At 35.3% G+C, this 25,815-nt stretch overlaps 1 protein-coding gene across 2 annotated transcripts in view; it reads left to right on the top strand.

The window, feature by feature from the left end:
- Window positions 1–25,815, top strand: part of LOC136039366 (alpha-mannosidase 2C1-like) — a 158,329-nt gene that overhangs the window by 51,539 nt on the left and 80,975 nt on the right. For both annotated transcript variants that reach the window (XM_065723034.1, XM_065723035.1), the window contains exons 5-11: window positions 3,534–3,678; window positions 6,701–6,905; window positions 10,844–11,045; window positions 15,790–15,917; window positions 19,508–19,637; window positions 21,813–21,961; window positions 23,801–24,074. In XM_065723034.1, coding sequence (XP_065579106.1) covers window positions 3,534–3,678; window positions 6,701–6,905; window positions 10,844–11,045; window positions 15,790–15,917; window positions 19,508–19,637; window positions 21,813–21,961; window positions 23,801–24,074 — 1,233 coding nt within the window. The remainder of the gene's footprint in view (window positions 1–3,533; window positions 3,679–6,700; window positions 6,906–10,843; window positions 11,046–15,789; window positions 15,918–19,507; window positions 19,638–21,812; window positions 21,962–23,800; window positions 24,075–25,815) is intronic.

The raw sequence follows: 25,815 nt of genomic DNA on the forward strand, positions 1-25,815 counted from the left end.
GAGGAATCGGGATGAAACTTGGGGGGAAAAATAGGCACAAGTCCTAGATACGTGATTGACATAATCGGAACGGATCTGCTCTCTTTGGGGGAGTTGGGGGGAGGGTTAATTGCGAAAAATTAGAAAAATGAAGTATTTTTAACTTATGAAGGAGTGATCGGATCTTATTGAAATTTGATGTTTCGAAGGATGCCGTGTCTCAGAGCTCTTATTTTAAATCCCGACCGTATCCGGTGACATTGGGGGAGTTGGAGGGGAGCCTAAAATCTTGGAAAACGCTTAGAGCCGAGGGATCGGGATGAAACTCGGTGGGAAGAATAAGCACAAGTCCAAGATAAGTGACTGACATAACCGTACCGTATCCGCTCTCTTTGATGGAGTTGGGAGGGGGGGGTAGTAATTCGGAAAAATTAGAAAAAAAATTAGGTATTTGTAACTTACCGATGGGTGATCAGATCTTAATGAAATTTGTATTTAGAAGGATCTTGTGCTTTAGAACTCTCATTTTAAATCCCGACCAGATCCAGTGACATTGAGGGGAGTTAGAGGGGGAAACCGGAAATCTTGGAAACCGGAAATCGCTTAGAGTGGAGAGCTCGGGATGAAACTTTATGGGAAGAATAAGCGCAAGTTATAGATACGTGATTGACATAATTGGAACGGAACCGTTTTCTCTGGGGGAGCTGCGGGTTTTTAATCTGGAAAAATTAGAAAAATTGAGGTGTTTTTAACTTAAGAACGGGTGACCGGATCTTAATGAAATTTGATATTTAGAAGGAACTCATGTCTCAGAGCTCTTATTTGAAATCCCGACCAGATCCGTTGAGATTAGGAGGAGGTGAGGGGGAAACCGGAAATCTTGGAAAACGCTTAAAAATGTCGTAGGTTCGTGATTGACGTAACTGGACTAGACCCGCTCTCTTTGGGGGAGTTACGGGGTGGGATTCAGTGCTTTAGCGAGTTTGCTGCTTCTGGACGTGCTAGGACGATGAAAATTAGTAGGTGTGTCAGGGAGCTGCACAAATTGACTTGATAAAGTGGTTTTCCCTGATTCGACCATCTTGGGGGCTGAAGGGAGAGGAAAAGTTAGAAAAATTGAGGTATTTTTAACTTACGAGTGGGTGATCGGATCCTAATGGATTTTGACATTTAGAAGGACCTCGTGACTCATAGCTCTTATTTTTAATCCTGACCGGCATTAAGCCTCTTATTTTCCTTTTAAAGCAATCTATTGATTCTTAAAACTTTGCTAGAGCTCATGCCCTTATGAGCTCTTGGCTTTTGGCTCTTCCGACCTCGTCAAAAACTCTTAGCTCTTGTTTTTTTTTCTATTTTCTTTTTTTTAAATTTTTTTTAGTTTTATTAGTTTTTTTTTTGTTTCTTTTTTTTAGTTTGTAATTTAATTATTGCAATTTTAATGTAATGTAATTTAATGCAATGCAACCCATCACCTAAAATCCACAGGTCAAACTTAGCTCGTTTTTGTCTTTAGTCAGGTCTTAGCATGTTGTTGCACGGGGTCAACACCTCAGTTTCTTTTAGTGCCGAGTCAATCCAAACTTTTGACATGGCTTGTTTTGGTACAGACCCCTTTTACGGAGTTACCTTTGCTTGTTTTTGCAATCAGATTGAGAATTCTTGCATGATTCCTGTTTAATCACGATGCACCATGTCTGCCTTTAGTGAAAATTTGGTATATGAGGATTGGGGGACACAGTGCAATCTTGGACTCAATTTTACCTCCAATCAGATTTCCAGTATAGATTTAAATTCCGTACGTGATTCTGGTTTCAAGCAGGTCTAGTATTACCACTTTTTTACGTACAAGTTTTTGCAAAGAAATGACCGTTTGTATAATTCGGAGCTATTGCCCATGGCTGAACGTAGCTTGTGACTCCCCTAAAGGTGCAGTTTTGTATATATCAATCGCTCTTGGTAAATTGATTATTTCAAAATTTGACTTCAATATCAATGAGGGTTATGGGGGTGTCCAGGGGCAAAAAAGGACATACTGAGGGGCTTATTGCCCTCCAATCACTTTGGAACCTTAGAAAGAGCACTAGAATATCAAGTCATCTTCCCGGTTTCAAGTTCATCCGTTGTTTGCGAAGTGGCTTTAGAAAAAAAAAAAACATCAAAGAAATCGCTCTTTAGTTAGTCAATACTACTGCATTGACTCTGATTACTTGTTTTCATTTCGCTAGCATTATGATTATTAGCATTTAAAACTCTTGGAGTTTTGATTGTTTGCATCATCCCAAACATATTTTCCCATTTCATTTGATAAAAAGCCGTTACCACTTTTTAGTAGTATCCTCTGAGGTCTTGTACTTTAATTCACCTAAATAAGTTCTTGCAGATTATTTGAGTCCAATACTGATATAAAAAAGTAAGATAGTGTGAAATTTCGATGGTTTTCTTCAATGCTCGATATAGCTTCCAAATAATTTAGGAGCTAAACTTTTTTTTGTTTTTTCCCGTTCTTTTTTTGTCGCTTTTGTGTATATTCTATATATTTTTTATCAGTTTTCATGATTTGTTATTTTAGTTCCTTCTGTTTTTGCTTCTGTTGCTAGATATGAAGGATATAGACTCTCCACAAGTTTTTACATACATCTTGCTGGGAATAGACTAAGACTTCAGAGTTATCTAGTTGATCTTGAAGGAAAAAAATAATTTTGAGGGAATAATTTTAAAACCCTATAAAAAATTAAACTGAGGAAGTTTTTTTTCAAAACTATTTTTACGTTTGCTACTCCAAGTAACTTCCGAATACACAATTAATCTTCCAAACAATCCTCTATGAATTGTAAGATCAGTTCGTTCTGTTGTCCTTATTTTTTTTACCATTTCCACGAGCTCTGTGCGCTGTGATGGTTGAATGCCTAATAGCTTTTTTATGTTTTTATCTATGAATAAAGTATTACGATGTTATAACAGTGTCCTCGTATATTTCAAGAATAAACTATTTGTCACCATTTTTTCATAAAAATGTGAAATGTATGTGGATATGAACTGATGCCTTTTTAATAGCATCGTCCTCATAAAAAAAACTTTTTGTGTGAATAACTTCGGCCAAATTTTGAAAGTTTAGGAACAATAAGCTAATACCTAGCGCCTGACAACGATTATGTGAATAAGCTAGTTTATGGGCATAAGCAGAGTTGTTGGGATTTGAACCTGCTCCCTACCATCGATACGGAAAATGTATTTTTGGTAACGTTTTCATCTTTTAATTCCCCACATATAAGACTTTTTATGAATGTCTATGTGATTTTTATTAATGTCTCTACATCTGACAAGTTATGCTCATTCGACCAAATAACTGTTGGCAGTGTTTGATGAAAAAAAAGTAATAAGAATTAAATCATCGGTTGGAATGCTTGATTTTTTAATTGCCGACAGTTTTTTCATTACACGTCCAACTTCACGGACAAATTCACTGTCATTATGTTGATGGAAGAAAAAAAAAACCTCCGTTCATCAATCGTTAGAGCTTTCATTAACTATGGACCTTTTCTATCCTTTTCTAGGCTTTCAGTGGATCTCCTGACCATCAACACCGTTGTGAATTTGTGCTTTCCCGAGACTGGCAAGAAGGGGCTAATAAAAAGCTCGTCTTTTATGTTGAAATGCAGTGTTGTGACATGTTTGGTGCAGGGAAAGGTGGAATGATTGGTAATTTCTTACAATAATTTGAAATTATTTCATTACTTTTACCCCAAATTCAAACCAGAGTTGTGCCACGTGAGACTAACACATTCAATACAGTGTTACACCGCGTAAAGCTAACACGTTTATCTGAAAACCCGTCTATAAAAACTTAAAAATGTTGTAGCAATATAGGGAGAACAGGGGAGAAAACTAACATTTGCATTTTATTAGCAAAGCAAAGACAACAACAATTTTGTGCACCCTAATACGAAAAGAAAAAACGACGACACGGTTTTAATCCAAACAAGAGCACTAAACCACGGGTGAGCTACTGTTTTCCTTTTAGGTTTTTCACATGGTTTTTGAAACTGCGATTTCTGGATCTGCTATGCTGATAAATCCTAATATTTAACATGCCTCCTCTTTCCATTCCACTTTTACCACATCCCAATAATCACTTGGGTTGCCATTGAATTGGGCTTGACTGAGAAGAGCTTGTCTGGAAATGTTCTGTTTTGCCCCAATGGAAGTCCAGGCCTACCTTTATTGCGATAATTCATCTAACATATTGAACTTTTGTCATACTACTTTCAACCCATTTAGAGAGACAAAGAAAATATGTATATAAATATATATATATATATATATATATATATATATATATATATATATATATATATATATACACATATATATATATATACACATATATATATATATATATATATATATATATATATATATATATATATATATATATATATATCAGCACCAAGCCGCCTCAGGCTTACATAGCTACGTACGCCCTCCCCCCTTCCAACCACGTTTAAAACCTCCCTCATCACACCCACTCGAAGTTCCAATCCCCCTTAAATCTTTCCTTACGACATCCTCCCACGCCATTCATGGATGACGTTCTTTTTGTTTGTCCCTTGATGGTTGGACGACAAGGACGATCTTTGGTTTTCTGTCACCCTTCATCCATAGAACATGTCTTAAATATCTTAAAAAGCGGAATGGAACCACATTTTTCGCACAGCTTACTGACAAACGGTTAGTCAGGCGGGTTCCCGGAACAATCCATAAACAATTTCTCTGGAAAATATCTAACAAATCGTCCTCCGTCTTTTGGAGCGCCCAGGCTCCAGAACCATGCTTGACCAATGTCATCACTATGGATTCCAATATTCTAATCTTGGTTAGCATACTTATCTTCCTATTCTTCTAAATCTTTTTCAACTGTTAAAAAAATCACCCTTGGTCTTGGCCATTCTACTTTTAACATCCTTACATTGCCGACGCCTCAGAACCATACTTGACCACTATAGCATCCAATATTTTAATCTTGGCTGCAGACTTATTTTCCTATTCTTCTAAATCTTTTCAACTGTGAAAAAAACACTTGTTCTTAAACTTGTCTTCCTATTCTTCCAAATCTTTTTCAACTGTGAAAAACACCCTGTGTATTGACTATCTACTTTTAATCTTCACTGCACCCAACGTCTTTATTAATAATACTACCTAGGTAAGTGAAGCTGTCCACTAGATTGATATTTTCGTTACTTGACATCACCTCCTCGCCTTCACTTATTCCCTGTCATAGCCATTTGGTATTCTTGACGTTAGTTTTCAAACCTATTGTTGTACCATGAGCTCTCAAAACCTCCAAATTTTCATTCATTTTACTAATATTTTCATCGAATATGCTAAATCATCAGCATAATCTAAGTCTTGGGTAGTTTCATCTCCCGATTTGATTTCGTGCTCTCGCATAGACTTTGCTGTTCTCTTTAGAACAGAGTCGATCAGAATAATCCATACAAGTGGGTATAGAACGCAACCCTGCTTAACTCTTGATTCAAAACGAAACCAGCCAATTAACCACCTCATTTTCCCCTTAACCACATCAAATAATTTTCTCTCATATAGCACTAATCATTTTAATATATTTATCTGTTATACCACCCAAGAATAGCACCTTTGCCAAAACTCTTCTATCAGCTGAATCAAAAGCTTCCTCATAATAAATACTGCTATAAAACTGAGAACTAAAGGGGTTTGATGACGGAGGTACTTCTTAGGTATTAATATAAAAGTAAAAGTTTGGTCGACATCTCCTCTCCATTTGCTAGAGCCACACTGTTCTCCTCTTACAGCTTTATCTACAGCATCTTTAAGTCTAAAAATCTTCATCATGCTGAGTACTTTGGTTTCTTTAGAAACAAAGCTAGTGCCTCCATAATTACCACACTCACTCTTTTCAGCTTTCTCATAATTAATTAGATTTTTATAAAATCACTAGGTAAAAAATCATATTCATAATCTTCAGTGATTTATCTCTAACTTCATAACCACCATATTTAAAAAAAAGTTACCACACTATCAACACATGGGGCATTTTTATTTGGTTTGATGTTATATATTGATGGAACGATGGAACTCCAGTTAATGATTTCCTCCGGAATTAGGCTGCTTTGTCTGATATTCCAAATTTCAAATAATGAAAAGTTCCGTTTAATATAAAGGTTTCAATAGTACGTTTTATTTATTTTCCAATTCTTGTAAATAGCTTTCGATGATGAAGCGAAAGCAAATTAAAAATATAATTTTTTTGGAACTTTATGTTTATGGTCTTTAACAACAAACGGCATCTCAACCGTTATATTTTACGGGGAACCAATATTCCCTTTCAGCCACAGATATGACCAAGTTTGCAAAACACAGACATAAGTGAAAAGTACTTGTGAAAAAAAGAAGAATAAACAAATTATATTGTCTGCCTCATTAAATTAAATAATGGTTCATTAATTTTAAATTTTCTTTTACTAATCTTTTGTTCTTATGAAATGTTGAGTTGGAACTGTGGTTTTCCTGCGACCTATTTTTAGCACGTTATTCACTCCTATTGGTAGTAGAACAACTTTCATTATCAAAACAGTGTTATATCATATTAAAAGCACAGCAGAAGCATAACTTGTGAGGCTGTGCTATTAGACAACAAAGCTATTGATTGAAGTAAAAAAAAGTAATAAATAAATTTTTCTAGAGCCACCTGATGAAGACAGGGTATATCAACTTAAAATGGTAGAAGTCTTGGCTTTCCAAAGAGATGTTTTTAACATCTTCCGGGACCTGGAACTGCTCTACGAGTATGCAAAATTCTATGGCGATGACGATGCGGATGATAAGGGCTATCAGGCCTTATATACAGCAAATCATATGCTTAATTTGGTTTCTTCTGGTGACTTGGCGTTAGTGATTTTTACTTTTTTTTTTTTTTTTTTGGTAATAAGATGATTGAATCTGTATGTAAATTCTCGTTGTCATCGTGCTGCTCAACAGCGCTCTTGCGCTACCTAAGTAAAGAGCCTTTGGAGGGGGATTATTCAATTGGAAATTGGAAATTCTAGTTTTTTTAAAGTTTGAAAGTAATCGAAGGGCAATTTTCGAAGTTCTTGAAACGCCCAGTAAATATGATTCCAAGGATAACATGACTCCCGAGCCCCTGGGGCAAGGGCTGTAAGTTATGAAAGTATGACCCAAAGAAAGGGCGAGCAATTTTTTATCCGAACGGCTCGAAACTTGGGTCTCTAGTCCAAGGGGACAAATGTGGAAGAGAAAATATAAAAAATAATTGTGATCCGAAAACGATCCCGACAAAGGTCCAAAAAAGTACAAATAAATCCTTTTTTGAAGAAGTTGAACCTTAAACTGTAGGTCTCTGGTACATGGGGATCGTATGTTATAAAAATAACTTTAGTCTCGGGGGATGCCCCCCCCCAAAAGGGTGAATTTTCATCCGATAGCCTCGAAACTTATATTCTGAAGTTGCTGGGCTATGGAGGCCCCAATGCACAAGAGAAAAGCGATCAATTATTTTTTTTTCTATGTAAATTACGATTTAAAGAAATTAAAATGATGATCTAGTCGGTTTTCTTGCTTTAAATTCAATCCTTTCTAGCATTGCCTATAGTAAAGAGACATAAGGCTCCAGTGTATCATTGTTTTTTCCTCAGAGCCACTTAATATGGGAAAGGTGATGTTAGAAACTTCGGAGGGGGTTCATTCGATTGAAAATTGAAATTTTTTGTGCCCTTTTTAAGGTTCAAGGGGAATTCAAGGGCAACCAGCCTCCCTCCTACGGTCTTTTAGCTTCCCTCAATGAAATTTAATCAACATTTTGAAATAGGTATTTTGTTCCAAATAGTCTAAAGATAAAATAACTTTGCCTCTGGGGATAATATGACCCCCAAAGCCCGTGTGGCAGGGGTTGTAAGTTATGCGAGTTTACTGTTGCTTACATATAGGGTTTGCTATTGGGAAGAGGAGCATGTTCGATCATGGGTCTCCAAAATGGATTAGAGTATTAACATTCAGGAAATGTTAAGGGGGATGTTGAACAAAACAAAACATATTATGTGGATGCTGGTTGTCAAAAGGACGTATCAGCAATATCTTATGAACGGCTCAGGGTAGTAAGTTGAAGTTTTTAGGTTCTGCTGAGAGTTATATTGAAAAGTAATTAAAGGCCAATCAACCCCCTCGCTCTTTAAATGCCACCTTCTGCTCTCTCTGCTCAACACTGTTCAGAATTTTGAAGTAACCAATCTATGCAGAATAGTAAAAAGTCCAATAACTATGCCTCTGGGAATGACCACACAGCCCCCGGGACAAGGGCTGTAAATTATGCAGTTCTCCCGATGTCTTTATATAGGATTTGTTATTGGGAAAGGGGGAATGTTTGATCACGGGTTTGTCCAAAAAGGCTAAAGATGTTAATGTGAAACTTCAAGTAACGTTAAAGGGGGTGTCAAACGAAACCAAAAGACACTATATGCATCCAGGCTATCCAAAGGGCGTATCCATAATATATCAGGAACGGCTAAGGGTGTTAACTTGAAACTTTCTGGGCAACTACCACTATTACTAATGCTACTACTGTGACTGCAACTACGACTGCTTGTGACTCAGACTACGACAACCTGCTACTGTAACTACTTACGAATGCCATTACTTAAGGCTCTGACTTACTCTATACTGTTACGTCTCCTGAAGTTGCTTTTAAAGGTTGAGGAGAATCCGTTACTTTTGCGACTACGAAAACAGCTGTCCGAAATGCAATATTAAACAGTTTTCGAAAAGACTAGCATAGAGACCTGAGTAGTTCGAACTATGCATAAGTATCCACAAAACGAGAGTGAACGAGATAGATGGAAATATGGAAGAAAGGGAAGAAAGAGAAAGGAGAACATAGAAGAGGAATAATAATTGTGGGCTTAGAAAATATATACAATATTACTGGTCAAATTTCTCTTTGCTGCTTGCAACGAGAAATTGTCGATAATGTCGACGCTGATGAATCATCACCGTTGAGTTGAACTGAAACAGCATGTGCCTTGTCTCAATTACGAGTGGTAGTACATCTTGCTGCTCGTAACGTATTTCTGCTGCAAGCAATCATAAGGTTGTAATACTATTTTTTAACCATTCTTGCAACGTATTGTCGACGAAAACCAGGATATTTTTTCAGAATTCTTTCTAGAAACCTTCATATTAAAAGAAAGTGGCTCCTGGGGTAATCTAAATAAGAGGTTTTTCCTTCATAAACCTTATTTGATTTTCTCCTTTTTTGTTGCGAATTGTCGTAGGGTCGCAGTGAAGGGATTGATGTTACAGTTTGTGCCAAGTTTAGGCTATAGGGGTTGGAGTTGTCATTGATACTTTGTTGACTTCATAGTCCTGCGTTTACTCGAAAGTCGGTCGTCAAGAACCGAAACTTCTTTCCTCAAAAATATCTTCCAAGAAAAGTTTTAAAATGTTTTTCTCGATTGAACCATTTGCTTAAGTATTTTCTCTCTTGTAGAATTTACATTAAAGTTTTAATGAAAAGTAGATAATGTCGAAATATGGTTATTTAATATCATTATCGACTTTTTCTTGATCCGAACACAAGTTATAAGAAGCAGTGGAAAAATTTGCCACAACATACAAAATCATTTTAGGAAAGCTGAAGGTCTGAGTCTTTGTGTTAACCGTTTTAGACCCTTGGATAACATCAAATGCAACATCGTTTAGATTACTGTAACTTCTTGGAATTCAAAATACAAAACAAAGGATTCCTGTAGAAAAGTGAACAGAAACTTTTCATGTGGTCCAAAGGTGCTTTATTCTTTTTCTTTTTCTTGGCCTTTGAGATCTCAAGGATTCCTATGGTCTATCAATGATTTGTGGTAATTTAAACCTGATGATGAGAAATCGGTAGAACATTATAAACAGAACGAATAATAGAGTAAATAAAGTGCTTTTGACTAAGTTTGTTAGAGAATATCAGAAACATGTCACAAAATACATTGTGTAAATCACCTGACATTTTACGAGTATTTTTTTGTAGGGTACATTTAATATGCTTTTGAATTCGAAGTCACTATGTTAAGTGAACATCGATTGCACATAATGTGCTTAGAGTCCCGGTCCCTAGCACCTTAGCATACCTTTCAATCTATCCAACATCTTTTCCTTTTTTTTCAAACTAAAACTTTAGGAATGTGTCGATTGTAACTTGCCTTTGGATAGTCAAGTTGCACACAGAAAAAAAAAAGTCAAAGAGGTCGATAGAAGCTTTCTTTCCTAAGTAGGGGATTTTCTAGGCTAGGCAGGGAATAAAAAAAAAGAAAAAAAAAGTCTGAAATGCAATATTGAAGAGTTTCAAATAGACTAGCACTATTCAGAGACACGAATAGTTCGAACTGCGCGTAAGTATCCTTGAAACGAAAGTAATGTCAGCTAACAACTCGCCCACAAGTATTCAGTTTAGAACTATGCGAATAAAACAGGTTATCGATTTCAGGTACCTTGGGAACTCAGTCATATACAACAGGAATTCTGAAAAAAAGCTGAGAGCTCGCATAACCATGGCAAGTTCAGCATTCAAACAAATTAGAACAGTTTGGAAGTCAACCAAATACTTACTCCAGCTGAAACCAGCTACTTTATAAGTTTTTTTTTCACTAATTGGGCTTACTGCTATTAATATTATTATCTACAAAACCCCGAATAAAGTTAATTGGTGTGAATTTCTTTTAAGAACTGGATCCTAAGAAAGGCCCAAGCCCCAGAGATCTAAATTTATATTGGTCTGCAATTTTCTTAAGTCATTTGTTTTTTTTAGTCATTTCATTTTTTTTTATAGAAGATCGCAACTAATAGCTGATGAATTTTTCGCTGAGGGAAATGGGCGCAAAACGCATATGATTCATGCAGTTGGGCATTGTCACATTGACTCTGCTTGGCTATGGAACTATGACGTGACTAAACGAAAATGTGCAAGAAGCTGGATTTCCACCTTAACCCTGATGGATGAATATACCCATTTCAATTTCGCGTGCTCACAAGTGAGTGGAGGCTCAATAATTTTTATTTATTTATATATTTAAAAAAATCTTGTCCAACAACAAAAGGTTATATATACATTGCCTTTGTCTAGCAAAAAACTTGCTTTCCAGCTCACAGTGCCTTACTTTACTCAGCAACTAGATATGTATCCATATATTTATATATTCACAAGTGTGTTTGTCTGTCTTTAGTTCTGTTTGTTTGTCCACTTATGAATAGAAGAACAAGAAGAAGAAAAAAACGACAAAAAGCAAGTGGGTCAGCCAATTAAGCTTAAAATGCGACAACTTTGCAGAATGATCTTAGGAGCCCTCCCTTGCTATGTGTAATTTAAAAATATTTCTTAAAACTGATTCAATTATATATATAGAATTCCCCAAATTTCGAACAGATCTCATGGATGAGTAAGCAATCTGAATAGCCTACATAGCTACCCTGTCTGACAACATCATGGAGCTCACTTCAAAATCCCCACTAACTTTGAATAAGAGTGATATTGATATCCTGGTGACTAGCAGCACGTAAATGGCCCCCAATGTCGCTCCCTTCTCACTAGGTATCTGGAAAGATAACCAGAAGACCTGGATGACAGGTGAGATCACTCAGCTCTGCGATGAAAAGCGCACCGTCACCAACAAGTATGACAGAGAAATCAGAGACCGATACCAGCAACACAAAAGGGTTGCAGAGAAAGGAATACGCTGTGCTCACCACGCCTTTGTTAAGAAAAATGTGAGTAGTACAAAACGGCTTTCAAGAAAGGTGACTCACACTTGATGTACAGAGTAAAAAGGGAGTTGGCTAAAAAGAAGTACATCAGGACTTGCTCCGTCCTTGACGAACATGGAAATTAGAAATAATTCTTCGAATCCGATCTAGATTGAAAAGAGCACTTTGAAAATAAAATAAATTTGACCATCCTTCCTGACCCAAATGGGCTGACCCAGTTCCCCGTAATTGCTACTGACCCTCAGCCGGAATATCAGAAAGTATATCTGGGACTCATCGTTGATCTTTACTATCAGATCATCCCAGCTGACTGAGAAGTTGGTCACTTCCCTGCACCATAGTGTAAAGCCATGATACTAACAAGCAGTCTTTGACGATTACCGATCAATCAGTCTGACCAGCCATACCGCTAAAATAATGACAAGAGTAATGCTAGGATACATCTGAGCAATATGCACAGTCGTTACTCCAGAATACCAAGTGGGTATTCAAAGTTCAAATTGAATAGGCTGATGGTCGATCAAATTTTCACAGTCCATCAGACTATGGAAAAACATCTTTAACGAGACTACGGTATCTACCACCTCTTCATAGATTTCAAACTGACCTTTGACCTCTCTGAAGAGAGGGTCTGTGTCACATTCTTCTTTACTTTGGAATCCCATCTGATTTATTCTGCCTGATAAGGGACATGTACACGAAGTTCAAAAGCTTTATTGTGACTAGAGGAGGCTTTACCGAAAGCTTTGAAAGTTGCTTGATACCACTGGGGCTCTTCAGTCTGTTTTTAACTACTGACTTTTCAGTCATGGACAGCCTGTCTGGTGCCCTCGTTGGAGGAGTAATGATACTCAAATTTGCTTATGCCGATGATATAGCCCTAATTTCTGAATCCCTCTCTGACCTTTTAATCCCAGCCCGATATTCTCCACACAACCACCAACCTCTTTGGGTGACCATCAACGCCTCGAAAACGACAGCCACGCGCTGCTTACGTAAACCTGATTTTCAGGTAAACCCCAGCCTTCACATTGAAGGTGATAATGTAGAGTGTGTTGAAGAATTTACCTATCTTGGTAGTTTACTCAACTCAGACAAGAATCACTACGTTAATATCAAGAGACGATTGGCACTTGCGAATTCCAAGCTTAAAAGTCCACTCTGAAGTAGCAAGAAATTGTCAACAACGCTATTAAGGCTGTTAAACTGGTTTATCACTCTTATTGCCATTTATGCCTGTGAATAATTGTGTTCTTAAAACAGATGATCCGTTCCGTCTTGCTGCCTTGAAACATAATCACCACGACTTATTGCCTGTATCACTTATCGTATAATCTTCAACATCAAGCTTCTCTGAAATCTCAAGGCCAAACTAACCATCCTCGACAGAATAGAACTACATCAGTTGAGAAGACTAGGACACATACAACGTATAGAAGAACTCATATCTTGAAGGTATCCTTTGAAAGTTGGGTACATGGTTGCTTAACTGACCACACTTTCTCTGTCTGGCAGAGGATGAAAGTTAATTCAGGAGTTACATCAATAGACCAGCCAAAGAAAAGGTCCTAAAACAACGCCCATGGACGGTTGGGACTGAAGTCAAGTAAGTCAAGTCAATACATGAAAATGGTTTCTATTCCAAAAACATCTCCAAAAAAAGAAAAAGAACAGAAAGCTTAACCAGAAGTGCCCATATTAATGAGGGGTAATATGTGCCATTTTGTGCCGTCAGATGATTTTGGACCGAAAATGTTTGAAATGCTACTGATTGAAAATTCTTGGGCAGCCAATCGAGTAAGAGTCATCAAAAATCTATTTGTATAGCCCCGCACTTCTAGAGTTTACATTGCTGTGTAGCGTCGTATTTCTCTCTTAAACATACGATCAGGCAATAAAAATTAAATGGCTATTATAGATCGTTTATAAGTAAATTTAGTTTCTGACAGAAGATAGAATGATTTCCTAAAGCGAAATCTGTGTTGTGCGGTGGTATCACGAGTTCTGACTGATCTTGAAAAAAAGAATTAAAAAAAGAAAGAAATAAAGTCAAACCTTTTTGTCAAATTCTAAACCTGAGATTACTCCAAATTCTCTTAATTCAGCTTCATTCATTAACTGCTACATCAATTTTCTTTTATTTTCTCGTGGCCAGTAATTAATGAATTAGGAGAATATGGCTTAAACAGGAGAGGCTTTCCTTGCCGAGGAAAATATTTCAATTTCATTGTGAGAGGGACTAAAAGCCACATTTTCAAAATAAGTTGAAAATTCTGAAGTCGTGATATCAGAATCGAACTTTTCCCCTACAGCCTCAATACTTATGTCTTCCCGTTTGGTGATTGCAAAACCCAAGTTTCCACATTCATTAATTTTGTTTTATTTTTATTCTGCGGCTCTTTGCACATATATAAAGATGTTAAAGACTGATGATAGAATCGCATATCGGGAAAATGTATTGTCAAACTGATGTTAGAATGGCATATCGAGAAAAGTTACTTTCACCCTGTTTTATTTTATTATGTATTCCTGAAAAAAAGAGTGAGTGGCAAGTCAACAAAAACAGTATTATTAAATCTTACTGTGGGCTTCAAATAAAGCTAAACTTGGAAGCTGATGCAAAACGTAAAACCAATTATGAAACTTACTGTCGGATCGTCAAAATAGAAGAAATCCTATTCCTCCTCCCTTTTACCCTTAGAATTTTCTGTTTCTGAAGACTTAGACGCTTTAGTGTGTTGACTTTTCTATTAAGAATCCTCAAATCAATGCTCCCGTGGTCTTTAGTTTAATATTTTTCGTTGGTGCTTCTGCCCCAACACAAGACTCTATAGTGGTTTAATATGTTTTGACTGTTACTTTGCGTGTATCACACTATTTTCCTTTTGTTCATTACCTACTTCCTCTTAACTATCTGCCTTCTAAAATTAAGCTACATTCAGTACTTTCATTTAAACACTGATGAAAACTAAAAAAAAAAAAATATTGTGTAAAACCACTCCCATTTTTTTTCTTGCTTATCCTTTTTCTATTTTTGGCTGTTGAAGTCTCCTTCTTATTCTTGGTAAATACATTTTTCAAATTTATATCTGAGAGCATTGACATGTTCGGCTAGACTTGAAAAAAGGACACGTCCATTATGTTGGGTTACTGTATATGCCGGAACAAGAAATATGATATTTGTGAACATAACTGCATAGTAGTTGGCACAAACACGAATTTTGTTTTTAGATCGTATTACTTTTAATTTAAACATATTTTTTTAAAAACTTGAGATGAAAACATTATGAAAAGTATTTATATGAATTGGTTCAGGCGAGTGAATAAAGTATGAATTGTAATGTGTCTATAATTATACAGACACATATATTGTAATGTATGTGTCTATAATCTCTGCAAAGAATAACAAACTGTAAAAAGTAATTGATCTACTAGATGAAAAACTAGACATTACTAGATGAAAAACGTATAAGTTAAAAGGTGCGAATAAGAGCTTTTTCTAAATATGGCCCGTTTCCTTGAGCCAAGACCTGGCCGTCCTGACTGAAAGGCATACATTAGCTTAAATAGTAAACATACGTCATTGGATTATGAAACAAAAATCTGATGTGAATAATGTCTATAGGCCAAGTGTGGAGTAATTATATTCCCGCTGTACAAAAAATGAAAAGGGTTTATTTGAAATAAAGTCCTTAGTCTGTGTTTACTAGCATTGGTTTCACTAGCCAGGCATTACTGGATGAATGTGACTTGTTTAGTGCAAAATATGTTTTTGCAGGGAACATATTTTGATTTTGGATGGCCAACTTCTTAAGCCCATTAATAATAATTTTAGCTATTTATTAAGCAAAAATTTGCTTCTACAGACGCCAAGGGACAAGTAATAGAATCCTCGCCTGCTACGCTGTAGTTTGGGTAAGAACAATGCAGTATACTGGCACCTTTCTATTTCTTACAATTTTCAGTATCAATGTGTTCGTACAAGTCGTAAGCCAATCTAAACCAATATTTTAGGCTCAGCAGTTTGATTGGGTTAAAGAAAATTATCCTGATATATTCAAGAAGATTAAGCATTATGTTGAAGAAGGAAGATTTATTCCTGTTGGAGGATCCTGGGTTGAAATGGACGGCAATATTCCTAGGTATGTGGCCCTAATTTGTACAGCTAAGTATAGTGCATAATATAATAGAATAGAAAGAAGTTTTATGTTCGATTAAAAAATTAAACAGGCATAAAACTTACTGTAGACTATAAAATCATCAAAATAGAACAAAACGAAATGCGAAATACGTAAGTTGGAAAAATTGATTCCAGAACACTAAACACACGGATAAAAGGGAACAGCTGTTCATATAGCGAGTAGGCAAGAAACACAAAATTATTTATGCCTCCATTTATACAGATAAAAATCCTCGCGTAATCCCGCTTTAAAGAAAGCGATAACATCGCCTCTCTGCAAAAAGAGCAGAAAGAAGGGGTTGGTCTGTTGGAGGGTCAGGTTTATGCTTATCAGAATCCTTGTATGATGCTCATTCTCGTTTTATACTAGTCGAAGTGACACAGATCTGCATTTTTGCTAAAATAGGGGTTAACTTTGGGGGGTGGGGGGTGGAGAAGTTGGAGAGACTGTTGGCTCCATTCGATCCTCCAATCCTGCTTATTAAAAATCCTTCTAAAATTCTGGGTCAAGCTAGATGCAGAAGGCCCACCATTGTGCTAACATTGTTCTCTTGCGGAACAATGAAGTATCCATTTTCCCTCAATGTGTAGTTTACGCTCCTGCTTATCTGTCAATGGGTATTGTAAATAAAACTGAAAATTTGAAAATTCAAGGCTGAACATTATAGTGCAATGGATCAGAAATTAAGTATAACAGAACCAATTAGTTGTCATTGAATGTAATCATTAATATTAAAACGAACTGGAATATTACTTTATATTTGACCTTCGTCCGCCCTTTTAGTACCCAGTTCAGTTCTTTACGCTAAAGTTTAACCATTTCGTAAGAATGCTTTGCAGACGGCACAAAATAAATAGAAGAGAACAATTTTCTGTATTGATTTTATTTCATTTCATTTTATTAGTACTATAGAAAACAAATACATTAATAAAGAACAAAAACTGAAAGAAAAAGGAAAAAAAGAAAAAAGAAATTCGAAACAATGGAAGTTCAATGGATGGATGGGAGTTACGAAGGCAAAGGGAAATAATTGAAGATGGGGTTTTGAGAAAAAAAATTACACAGGCTTGTAGGAAGAGAACAATGTAAAAATTTATAAGCTAGGAGGAGACATTTCTTTTTTACCAGGGAATCAACAATTTTTAATACCAGCATTATTATACAAATCAACAGAGTGGTACCTTGGGGGAAGTCCAAACACAGCTTTAGCAGCTTTATTCTTGATGCGTCTTATAGGAGCTAGTAGAGAAAAGCATGCCGCGCCCCAAACAGAACAGCAATTAAAAAGTTGTGAATTGAAAAACGCAGAATACAGTGAGGCCATTACCTCAGTAGGAAGAAAGGATTGAATCCAGTAGAGGACACGTACCGGGCGAGAAAGAATACCCTGGAGATAGAAAACATGAGGCTTATAGGAAAAGTTAGAATCCAAAAGCACACCAAAAATTTTAATTACCTGAGTTTGTGGACTAAAGATTTTATCAAAATACAAGTTCAAAATACAAGAAAAAGCAACCAGGGAGCGATGATCCGCCGTAGATATTACTGTACCACTTTTAGACGCATCAACAACCATTTTGTTTGCGAGGCACGACGAGCTAACTTTTTAGATAACCCTCTGTGTTAATGATGTTATGCTTGCCTCATTTTCAGCGCAGACAAAAATGTTTGGGTCATCGGCAAAGATACCGAATCGCACTCTCTCTGAAATACCAGTTTCTTCGAGGTCGTTGATGAAGAGAAGAAGTAGAAGCGAACCCAGAATCGACCCCCTGGAGAACTCCACTTTTTACAGGCAGACAGCGCGATTTGATACCATCGATTTCTACATATTGATAACGACCTGAAAAATATGATTTAAGTCACCGGAGCGACACTCCTCTTATTCCATACCTTTCTAATTTGCGCAACAATAACGGATAGTTGAACATGTCAAAAGCTTTGAAAAAATCCTGGAAATTTCCAATTACCTAAGTCCAATATTAAGGTTGCATCTTATGAACCCAGTTGCATCAATTAGAGCATACTTCGTGGAGAATCCACCTCTAAAGCCAAACTGGGAGTCGCATAACACGGGAGTGCCATCCTCACACGTAAATGCCTGGTACAAGTCTGTTATACATTGACTTTTCAAGAATTTTTGAGAGGATAGGTAATAGAGAAATAGGTCTATGATTTGATATCTGATAAGAGTCACCCATCTTGTGATAAGGCACGACTCTTGCAATTTTGCAAACATGATGTAAATATTACCGTAATTTTTTGAGACGACCATAAACTATTCTAAATATAATGGGGCAGATAAACTCATTTACTCTACTAAATTTTTACCTTTTCATTGCAATTTACAACTTTCGATTAGGGAGTTTATTCGTATGACAATTGTCCTTAAGGGATGACCACCCATCTCTGTTTAGGTAAGCATTTGAATATTTTTGAAATAGTAATACATTCAAAACATTTTGCAATAATATGTTTTCTCTGTTTGTAACGTTAAGTAATAAGAAAATTTATCAAGTAGATATGTTTATTTACCTGGGTAGTATTATTAGCAGAGATATTGGAAACAGTGAAATGGTAAAAATAAAATAGCCAAGGTGCGAGGTGTTTTTTTTGTGCCTTTGTTAAAAGTATGAAAGAATAGGGAAATAAGTCTGCAGACTAAGATTAGAATATTGAAAGCTACGATGCTGACATTGGTCTAATGTGGCTCTGAAAAGTGGGCACTTCGAAAGGCTGAAGAAGATTTGTTAAGTGTTTTCTAAAGAAATTGTCTTAAGAATACTATCAAGTACACGTTTGACAAGGCGTATAGCAAACAATAAACTGTCAAGAATCGTGATTCGATCCCGCTTTCTAGGGTTATAATGAAAGAATTGTAAACAAGGCTTTGTCTCGTTGCATGGATGAATCATGACAGATTGCTGAAGATCGTACTTTTTGGTCATTCATTCAGAGCCAAACGAAAAACAGGTCGTTCCCGAATGGCGTAGGAAGAAGTCATAAGAACGGTTTCAAAGGAAATGGAACTTCATAGAAGAGCTTAAAGAATGAAGATTGTAATAGATTCGGTTGGACAGGCAGCTCTATGCTGTAGTAGGAAAATATTTCCATAAGAAAAGGGAAATTATTGTCCCTTACATTTAAATGTAAGATTCTTTTGGGAATTCGAAAAGAATTTGGATAGCTCTTTATTGAATTTGGTCAAGTGAATCTGGCTGTCAAGATGATTTCCTAAATTCCGAACTCAGCAACGATATACTATACCTGAGCTAATAAAAGATATATGTATAACGAAATGATAATTTTTCTGCTCCTACAATGCTCGAACAAGAAATCCGAACTAATGATTGGCTTATTACGTAATTGGCATTTTAAACATTTAATTGAGGCTGAATAAATATATTCACAACGGATTATTTATAGCAGGCTATGAATTATATTCCAGATTTAAACATTTTTTTTTTCATTATGTCCTCACGAACTCGTAAAAAATCTGAAGCTGTTTGGGACAAGAAATCTTTGGTCAATTATTCTCTATATCCTTTTAGTGGAGAGTCATTCATTCGCCAATTTCTATACGGTCAAAAATTTTTCCAAGAAGAGTTTGGGTTACGTTGTAGAGAATTTTGGCTACCGGATACCTTCGGATATTCGGCTCAAATCCCACAAATTTTACAGGTGAGTGTTTTTAGTTCACGTGCTTTAAGGCCGCATATTTTTGCTTGTTTTTTTTTTTTCGTTCATGCTGGGCACTTTCGTAGGGATTTGTCTTCAATCAAAATTGTTTTACTACTAATCAAGGGAATGATGGTTGTAGAGTTATTAAAGAAAACATTTTTTTTTCCTACTATATTCTTCTACTATTGCGAAAAATATTTCGATGGGTTTATGACATTAATTCAAGAAATCTTAAACGAGTAGAAATAAAGTCATACCGGCTTAAAGCGGACGAATTTATTATGAATAAATTAACCCCACCTAAAGGGAACACAAATTTAGTTAGATAATCAGATCAATAATGAATTTTGATGTTGGACTGCTATATTATTACAATATAAGCTTCTGTTCTGTAATCACGAAGCTCATAAATCTTTGCATTATAGACCATATTTGGTGAGAACTTTAGGTGAAAGATATATACATATTAAAATATTCCACGGAAATTAAAAATTTTCTTTGGTTTTATGTCATTATTTTAAGAAATCCTAAATGAGTAGAAATAAGGTCGTACAGGCTTAAAGCGAACAAATTTACTTAGAATGAATAGACCCCACCTAAAGGGAACACAAATTTAGTTAGATAATCAGATCAATAATGGGTTTTGATGCTGGACTCCTATACCATATAAGCTTCAGGTTTGTAATCACAAAGCTCAGAAATCTTTACATCATAGACCATATTTAGTGAGAGCTTGAAGTGAAAGACATATATATATATATATATATATATATATATATATATATATATATATATATATATATATATATATATATATATATATGTATGTTATGAGCTTGAACTTTGAATTGCAGAACTTGAATTTCAGAAAATCAATAAGAAAAAAAGATCCATAGACGCAAGTTGAATTACTCACCACACAACAGCAGAAACACTAACCGACGACACAAATAAAGAAAAAAATTCTCTACTATCAATGGGACAAAAAGAAAGAAATTAAGACCTGAGACTAATCCCCAATTAAAATAGTGAAATAGTAAATAACCAATAACTATTCAAAAGGAATTATTTTATCTTTTTTTTTCAAGTCAAATGCTACTTCGAAATCAAAAGTAAACTCTTATTGGCTCCACGAATACCACAGTATTCTGTGGAGAAAAATGGGGCCTCTCTGAAATTATCAATGGTTAACGTAGTTTGCGTATATGGCGAGTTAAGTGTTAAGATTGCAATGCAACTGGGAACAAGTTAAAAACAAAGAAATAACTAGGCAATGGCAGAAAATTATGCTTAATCTTTAATAATAACGAATTAAAAACAACTGCCAGTTCAACAGGAAGAACTATTCAATGAAGATTAAAAACTCTTTTATTATACGAAGTGCCTTATTTTGTTACCTCTGAAGTAGAATGAAATGGGCTTTGAAAGTATTCAAGTATAAAACTGGACGGTAATTTAAATAAGAGCTAATAAGAGCAAAATAAATCGAACGCATAGCTTCAAGCGGCCATAAAATGAATGTCCTTTTATGTAATACCCACGTTCCTTCCAAGCTTCGAAACTACACTGTTAATATGCGGCTTTCAATTTAAAATTTAATCAACTAGCACACCTAGGCGACGAATAATATCAACGTTTGATACATCTGAACTTAACAAAGAAGACTTACTCAAGTTCAGACATGGGCGTGCCCTTGATTTAATCAAATATACGATCTATTTAGTTTTAAAGTGTTCAGAGCTAGCCTATTTGCGGTAAACTCTGTCTCTAGTCATACAAATGCATGAGTCAAAGTATGAAATTTTTGCCGTATCTTTTATTAAAATACTTTTATTTTAGATTTAGGATATTAACATAAGTGCAGGGTATAAGGACTAAACGCAATAACAGCTTTTGAAAAATGTGGAAGTATCATAGACAAAACTTGCGATCGCATAGAAAAAATATAGCGTTTCCCGTTGTCATATCTTACCAAGTTTCTGTTTTTACATCTTCAGCCTCAATTAATTTTGAAAGTAAATTTATCTCACTTTTAACTTTGAACAAAATAAAAACACAAGAAGTGTATTTTTATGCTTTACAATCTAAGAACAAAATACAAAGAGATTATTAATTTATGCCTTTCAAGTATGAGCTACTCTAGTTTTTGTAGTGTCAAAAAGTTTGTTTTTTCAGCATGTTGGCATATCGAGATTTTTGACTCAGAAGCTGAGTTGGAGCCTTGTTAACAAGTTCCCACACCACAATTTTATCTGGGAAGGTATAGATGGCTCTGCTGTTTTAGTGCATTTTCCTCCAGTTGATACTTATGAGGCAAACTGCAAGTAAGTCTAAAAAATCAGGAATTTATCATAGCACTTGTAAGACTAAGTACCAACGGAACAAGTAGCCGTTGGGGCATCTGCCAATTCTCGGCCGCGACCCAAAGAAACTGGCTTTAACGGGGTTTGCTAGATTAAATTTCTTAGTAAGTATATAAAATTCATCAGGCGAAAAATTATTCCGTGACGTGGATATTTAGCTTACAGCTTTTAGTAGGCTTTCTGCTTGATCTAAGAAGTTGTGCTCAAGCTTGAAATTTAGGGTCCCTAATTGAGCTGTAAATAAATATGGATTTGGCATTCGTCGGAGCTAGGGATGTAATTAGGGAGTTCTCTTTAATTAACCTGTTGAATTCAAGTTTCCCAAAAATGGTTCAGCCTCCATGGACGTTCATTTTAGACTATTAGAATTGGAGTTATTCCTTAGAAGTATTACGTTTTAGAAAACGATGCAAGTGAATTTGGCATTTGAGAGCCTTTCGCTTATTTCTAAAACAGTGATTCTCTAATAAGTCAAATAACATGTTGTTTTGTATTCTCACTGCAAACAATCATACTGAAATATGAGCAAACTTAAAAACCTATTGGGTCATTTATCCTTTCTTTCTTTTTCTTTTATCTTCTCGGAAGAGTAATCCTAGAGAATCGGATGAGGCGTTAGAAATTGTTTTTGCAAGTATCAAAATTTCACTACAAAATATAACCAGCGTAAAGAGTATTTTTGTTAGAAATCATATATGTTACATTTCATTCCATATCTGCTGTTAGTGTTTTCAGCCAAGAGAAAGAAAAATGTTGATTTTGGAGATGCACTGTTCAACATAATTGACTTTCCCCTTATTTTTTTCGAATGTTGTGAATATACCTCAGAAAATATGTATTACATTTCATTCCATATCTGTTGTTAGTTCTTTCAGTCAAAAGAAAGAAAAGTGTTGATGGTGGAGATGCACTGTTCAACATAATGGACTTTCTCATCTTTTTTCCGAATGTTTTGAAAATACCTTAGAAAAATGGCCGCTTGTTTTTTTTCCTTATCTGTTCAAGGAAGGCATTTTGTCATAAAAGTATTCTGGAAAGAAAAGGAAGAAGCCTAAAAATTACAAATCCCCCTTAGTCTATCCTTCATTTCGATGCTATCATGTCTAAAGGCCGTATTCTAAAGGCCGTATCCTAAAAATTACAAATCCCCCTTAGTCTATCCTCCATTTCGATGCTATCATGCCTAAAGGCCGTATTCTAAAGGCCCTGTACGGCCTAAAGTCCTTATCCGACGTTCCTATATCTGCGAGAAAATTTTCAAAACCGTTTGCTAAGCCGTCCAAAAAAAGAGAAATTGCAGAGTAATGTGCGTTTATTTAGATTTTGATCCTCCTTATATACTTTGTTGTGTTTATGTGAACATCTTTTTTAAGCGGGTTATCTCAGTAGCATAAAAGTGTCAGATGCCGCCGTTAGGTATAAAAACAATGAATTGTGCTTGTATAACTGTTTGGGACATTTAAAAGCCCCTTTAATATTTTCTTTAGTTGCTTTAATTTGGATTCAGATTTTCAGTCGATAATTACTTTTCAAAATGGGTTAAGGGGTTTGAACCCTCCCTCCTTCCGAAGTGTTTGTCCGACTCGTAAAAACATAGGAATAATGAATACAAACAAATTTTTGATGCATTTTTATTTATTTTTTTACCTCTCCCCCCAAAAAATCCTTTTGTACCCCCCTCCCCCCTAAAAAATCACTTTTTCAGGATTTTTAATTTTTATCAGTTCATTTTCACAGCTGTTTAACTTTTGGTTTATCTGATTGCACTTATGTGTTTTGTTAACTTTACTTATTTTGAAGGGTTTCCGAAGCGATAAAAACCGTCCGTAATCTCAAAGACAAGGGTCGTGTCAAAGAAAGTATGATGCTCTATGGCTATGGAGATGGCGGCGGGGGTCCCACTAGGCAGATGATAGAGCGCCTCCATCGTCTTAAAGACGTAGACGGGATACCAAGAATGAAAAGTTCAACACCTGACAAGTTTTTCTCAGCTCTAGAAGAAAGAGAGGAGAGCTTGTGCCGCTGGCGGGGTGAACTGTATTTGGAACTTCACAATGGAACTTACACTTCACAGGTAATTAACAGGGGTCCCCTTTGGCGACAGGACTAAATGGCGTATAACCCTTCCACAGCTCTCAGGGAATTATTTGAAAGCATCGAAAGGGAAAATATCCATATGAAGTTGAATAATATTTTTATTATGCTATAACATACATCTTTTTGTATATTTTGATTAAGCCACCCAAGTCCCTCTTTTGTGGGGCATGTATTGAGTGGGGCTAAAAAGTAAAGAGCTATGTCAAAAACTAAGAACAGCAGAAAAAAAATTATATAATAATTCTAACTTAAAACTGACAGAAATTGCTATCAATTAATAAATAAATTCTTAGCAAAAAAAAATAAAACGCACAATTATATCAATCACAAAGGGGACAGATACTGCTTTTACGAAATAAATGAATTCTAAAACAAACAGAAATGAATGATCAATCATACTCAAGACGAATAGAAATTACTACAAGCAGAAGCAGGGCTACCACCCTCTAAACCTTGTAAAGGCCTAAGTGTTGTTTTTTTTTTGCTTCACTAAAAACAATATTTATTTCTAGGCTTGCGATTTTTATATTTCAGAATATCAACGAGTACACTACAAAAATAATAAAATCATAAGGCTAATCAAGGTTTATAATAAAAAATTTTGGTGCCTCTTTTCCCTCTTGAGCCCTCTGAATAGCTTAAGTACCATATGGGTTTTTTGAAAGCAATATGTACTTTGAATAGTGTGACTTATGTTAGCGAAACATCTAGAAATGGATAATTTAATCAATAAAATGATTTGAAAAAATACCATAAAAATCAAAATCACTGGAAAGAACTAATGAAAGTAGACTGATTCTTTGATACATTAAATAAAAAAAATCCAAATATTATTTTTTCTAAAAAAAATAAAGAGCTATATTAAACTCAAGACGAGCAGAAAGTAATCCGTGAAATAATTCAAACTTTAAATGACCAGAAATTACTGCTACATAATAAATGACAGCCAAAACTTACAGAAATTGAAATGAATAATCATATCAAACCTAATTATAAAACATATTGATATAAAGAAACGGTTGAAAATTAAATTGAATACTTAAGTCAAAATTAAAGAGAACAAAAAATACTACAAACAGGAATCTCAATACTTCATCACCCCCACCCTGCTACGTGTTAAAGTTATAAATCCTATTACAGTATTTACGTTTTATTGAAAACTCTGCGCATTTTCAACAGTGTTCTTTAACTTTGCACCTTGTCCCAGTGGATGTGGGGGCCCATGTCATGCCTGGAGGCATTGTTAGTTTGAATTTCTGACCATTCTAAACTAAATGGCTATATTAAAATTTGTATCGGATGTCTTTTGGGGCGAGTTGCTAAAAAGGTGTGGGAGGGAGACTGGTCGCTATTCACTAAGAATTGTTTTCTTAACAGGTTTCCTTATGTATTGCTGGAATCGTAGGCTTATAATTAAAACTAAAGAGGTAGACTGATTGTTTAATACATTATGAAAAAAAAATCCAAAAAGTTTTTTTTATAAGAAAAGTAAAGAGCTATATTAAATTTAAGACAAGCAGAAAGTAATTCATGTAATGATCCAAATCTTAAGCTATCCGAAATTACTATTAAAGAATAAATGAAACCCAAATTTTACAGAAATTAAAATGAATAATCATATCAAACGTAAAGATAATAGATACTGATATAAAGAAATGGTTAAAAATTAAATTGAATGTTCAAGCCAAACTTACAGGGATAAAAATTACTACAAACAG

This window comes from Artemia franciscana, chromosome 19 (assembly GCF_032884065.1).
Source record: "Artemia franciscana chromosome 19, ASM3288406v1, whole genome shotgun sequence".
Lineage (NCBI taxonomy): Eukaryota > Metazoa > Arthropoda > Branchiopoda > Anostraca > Artemiidae > Artemia > Artemia franciscana.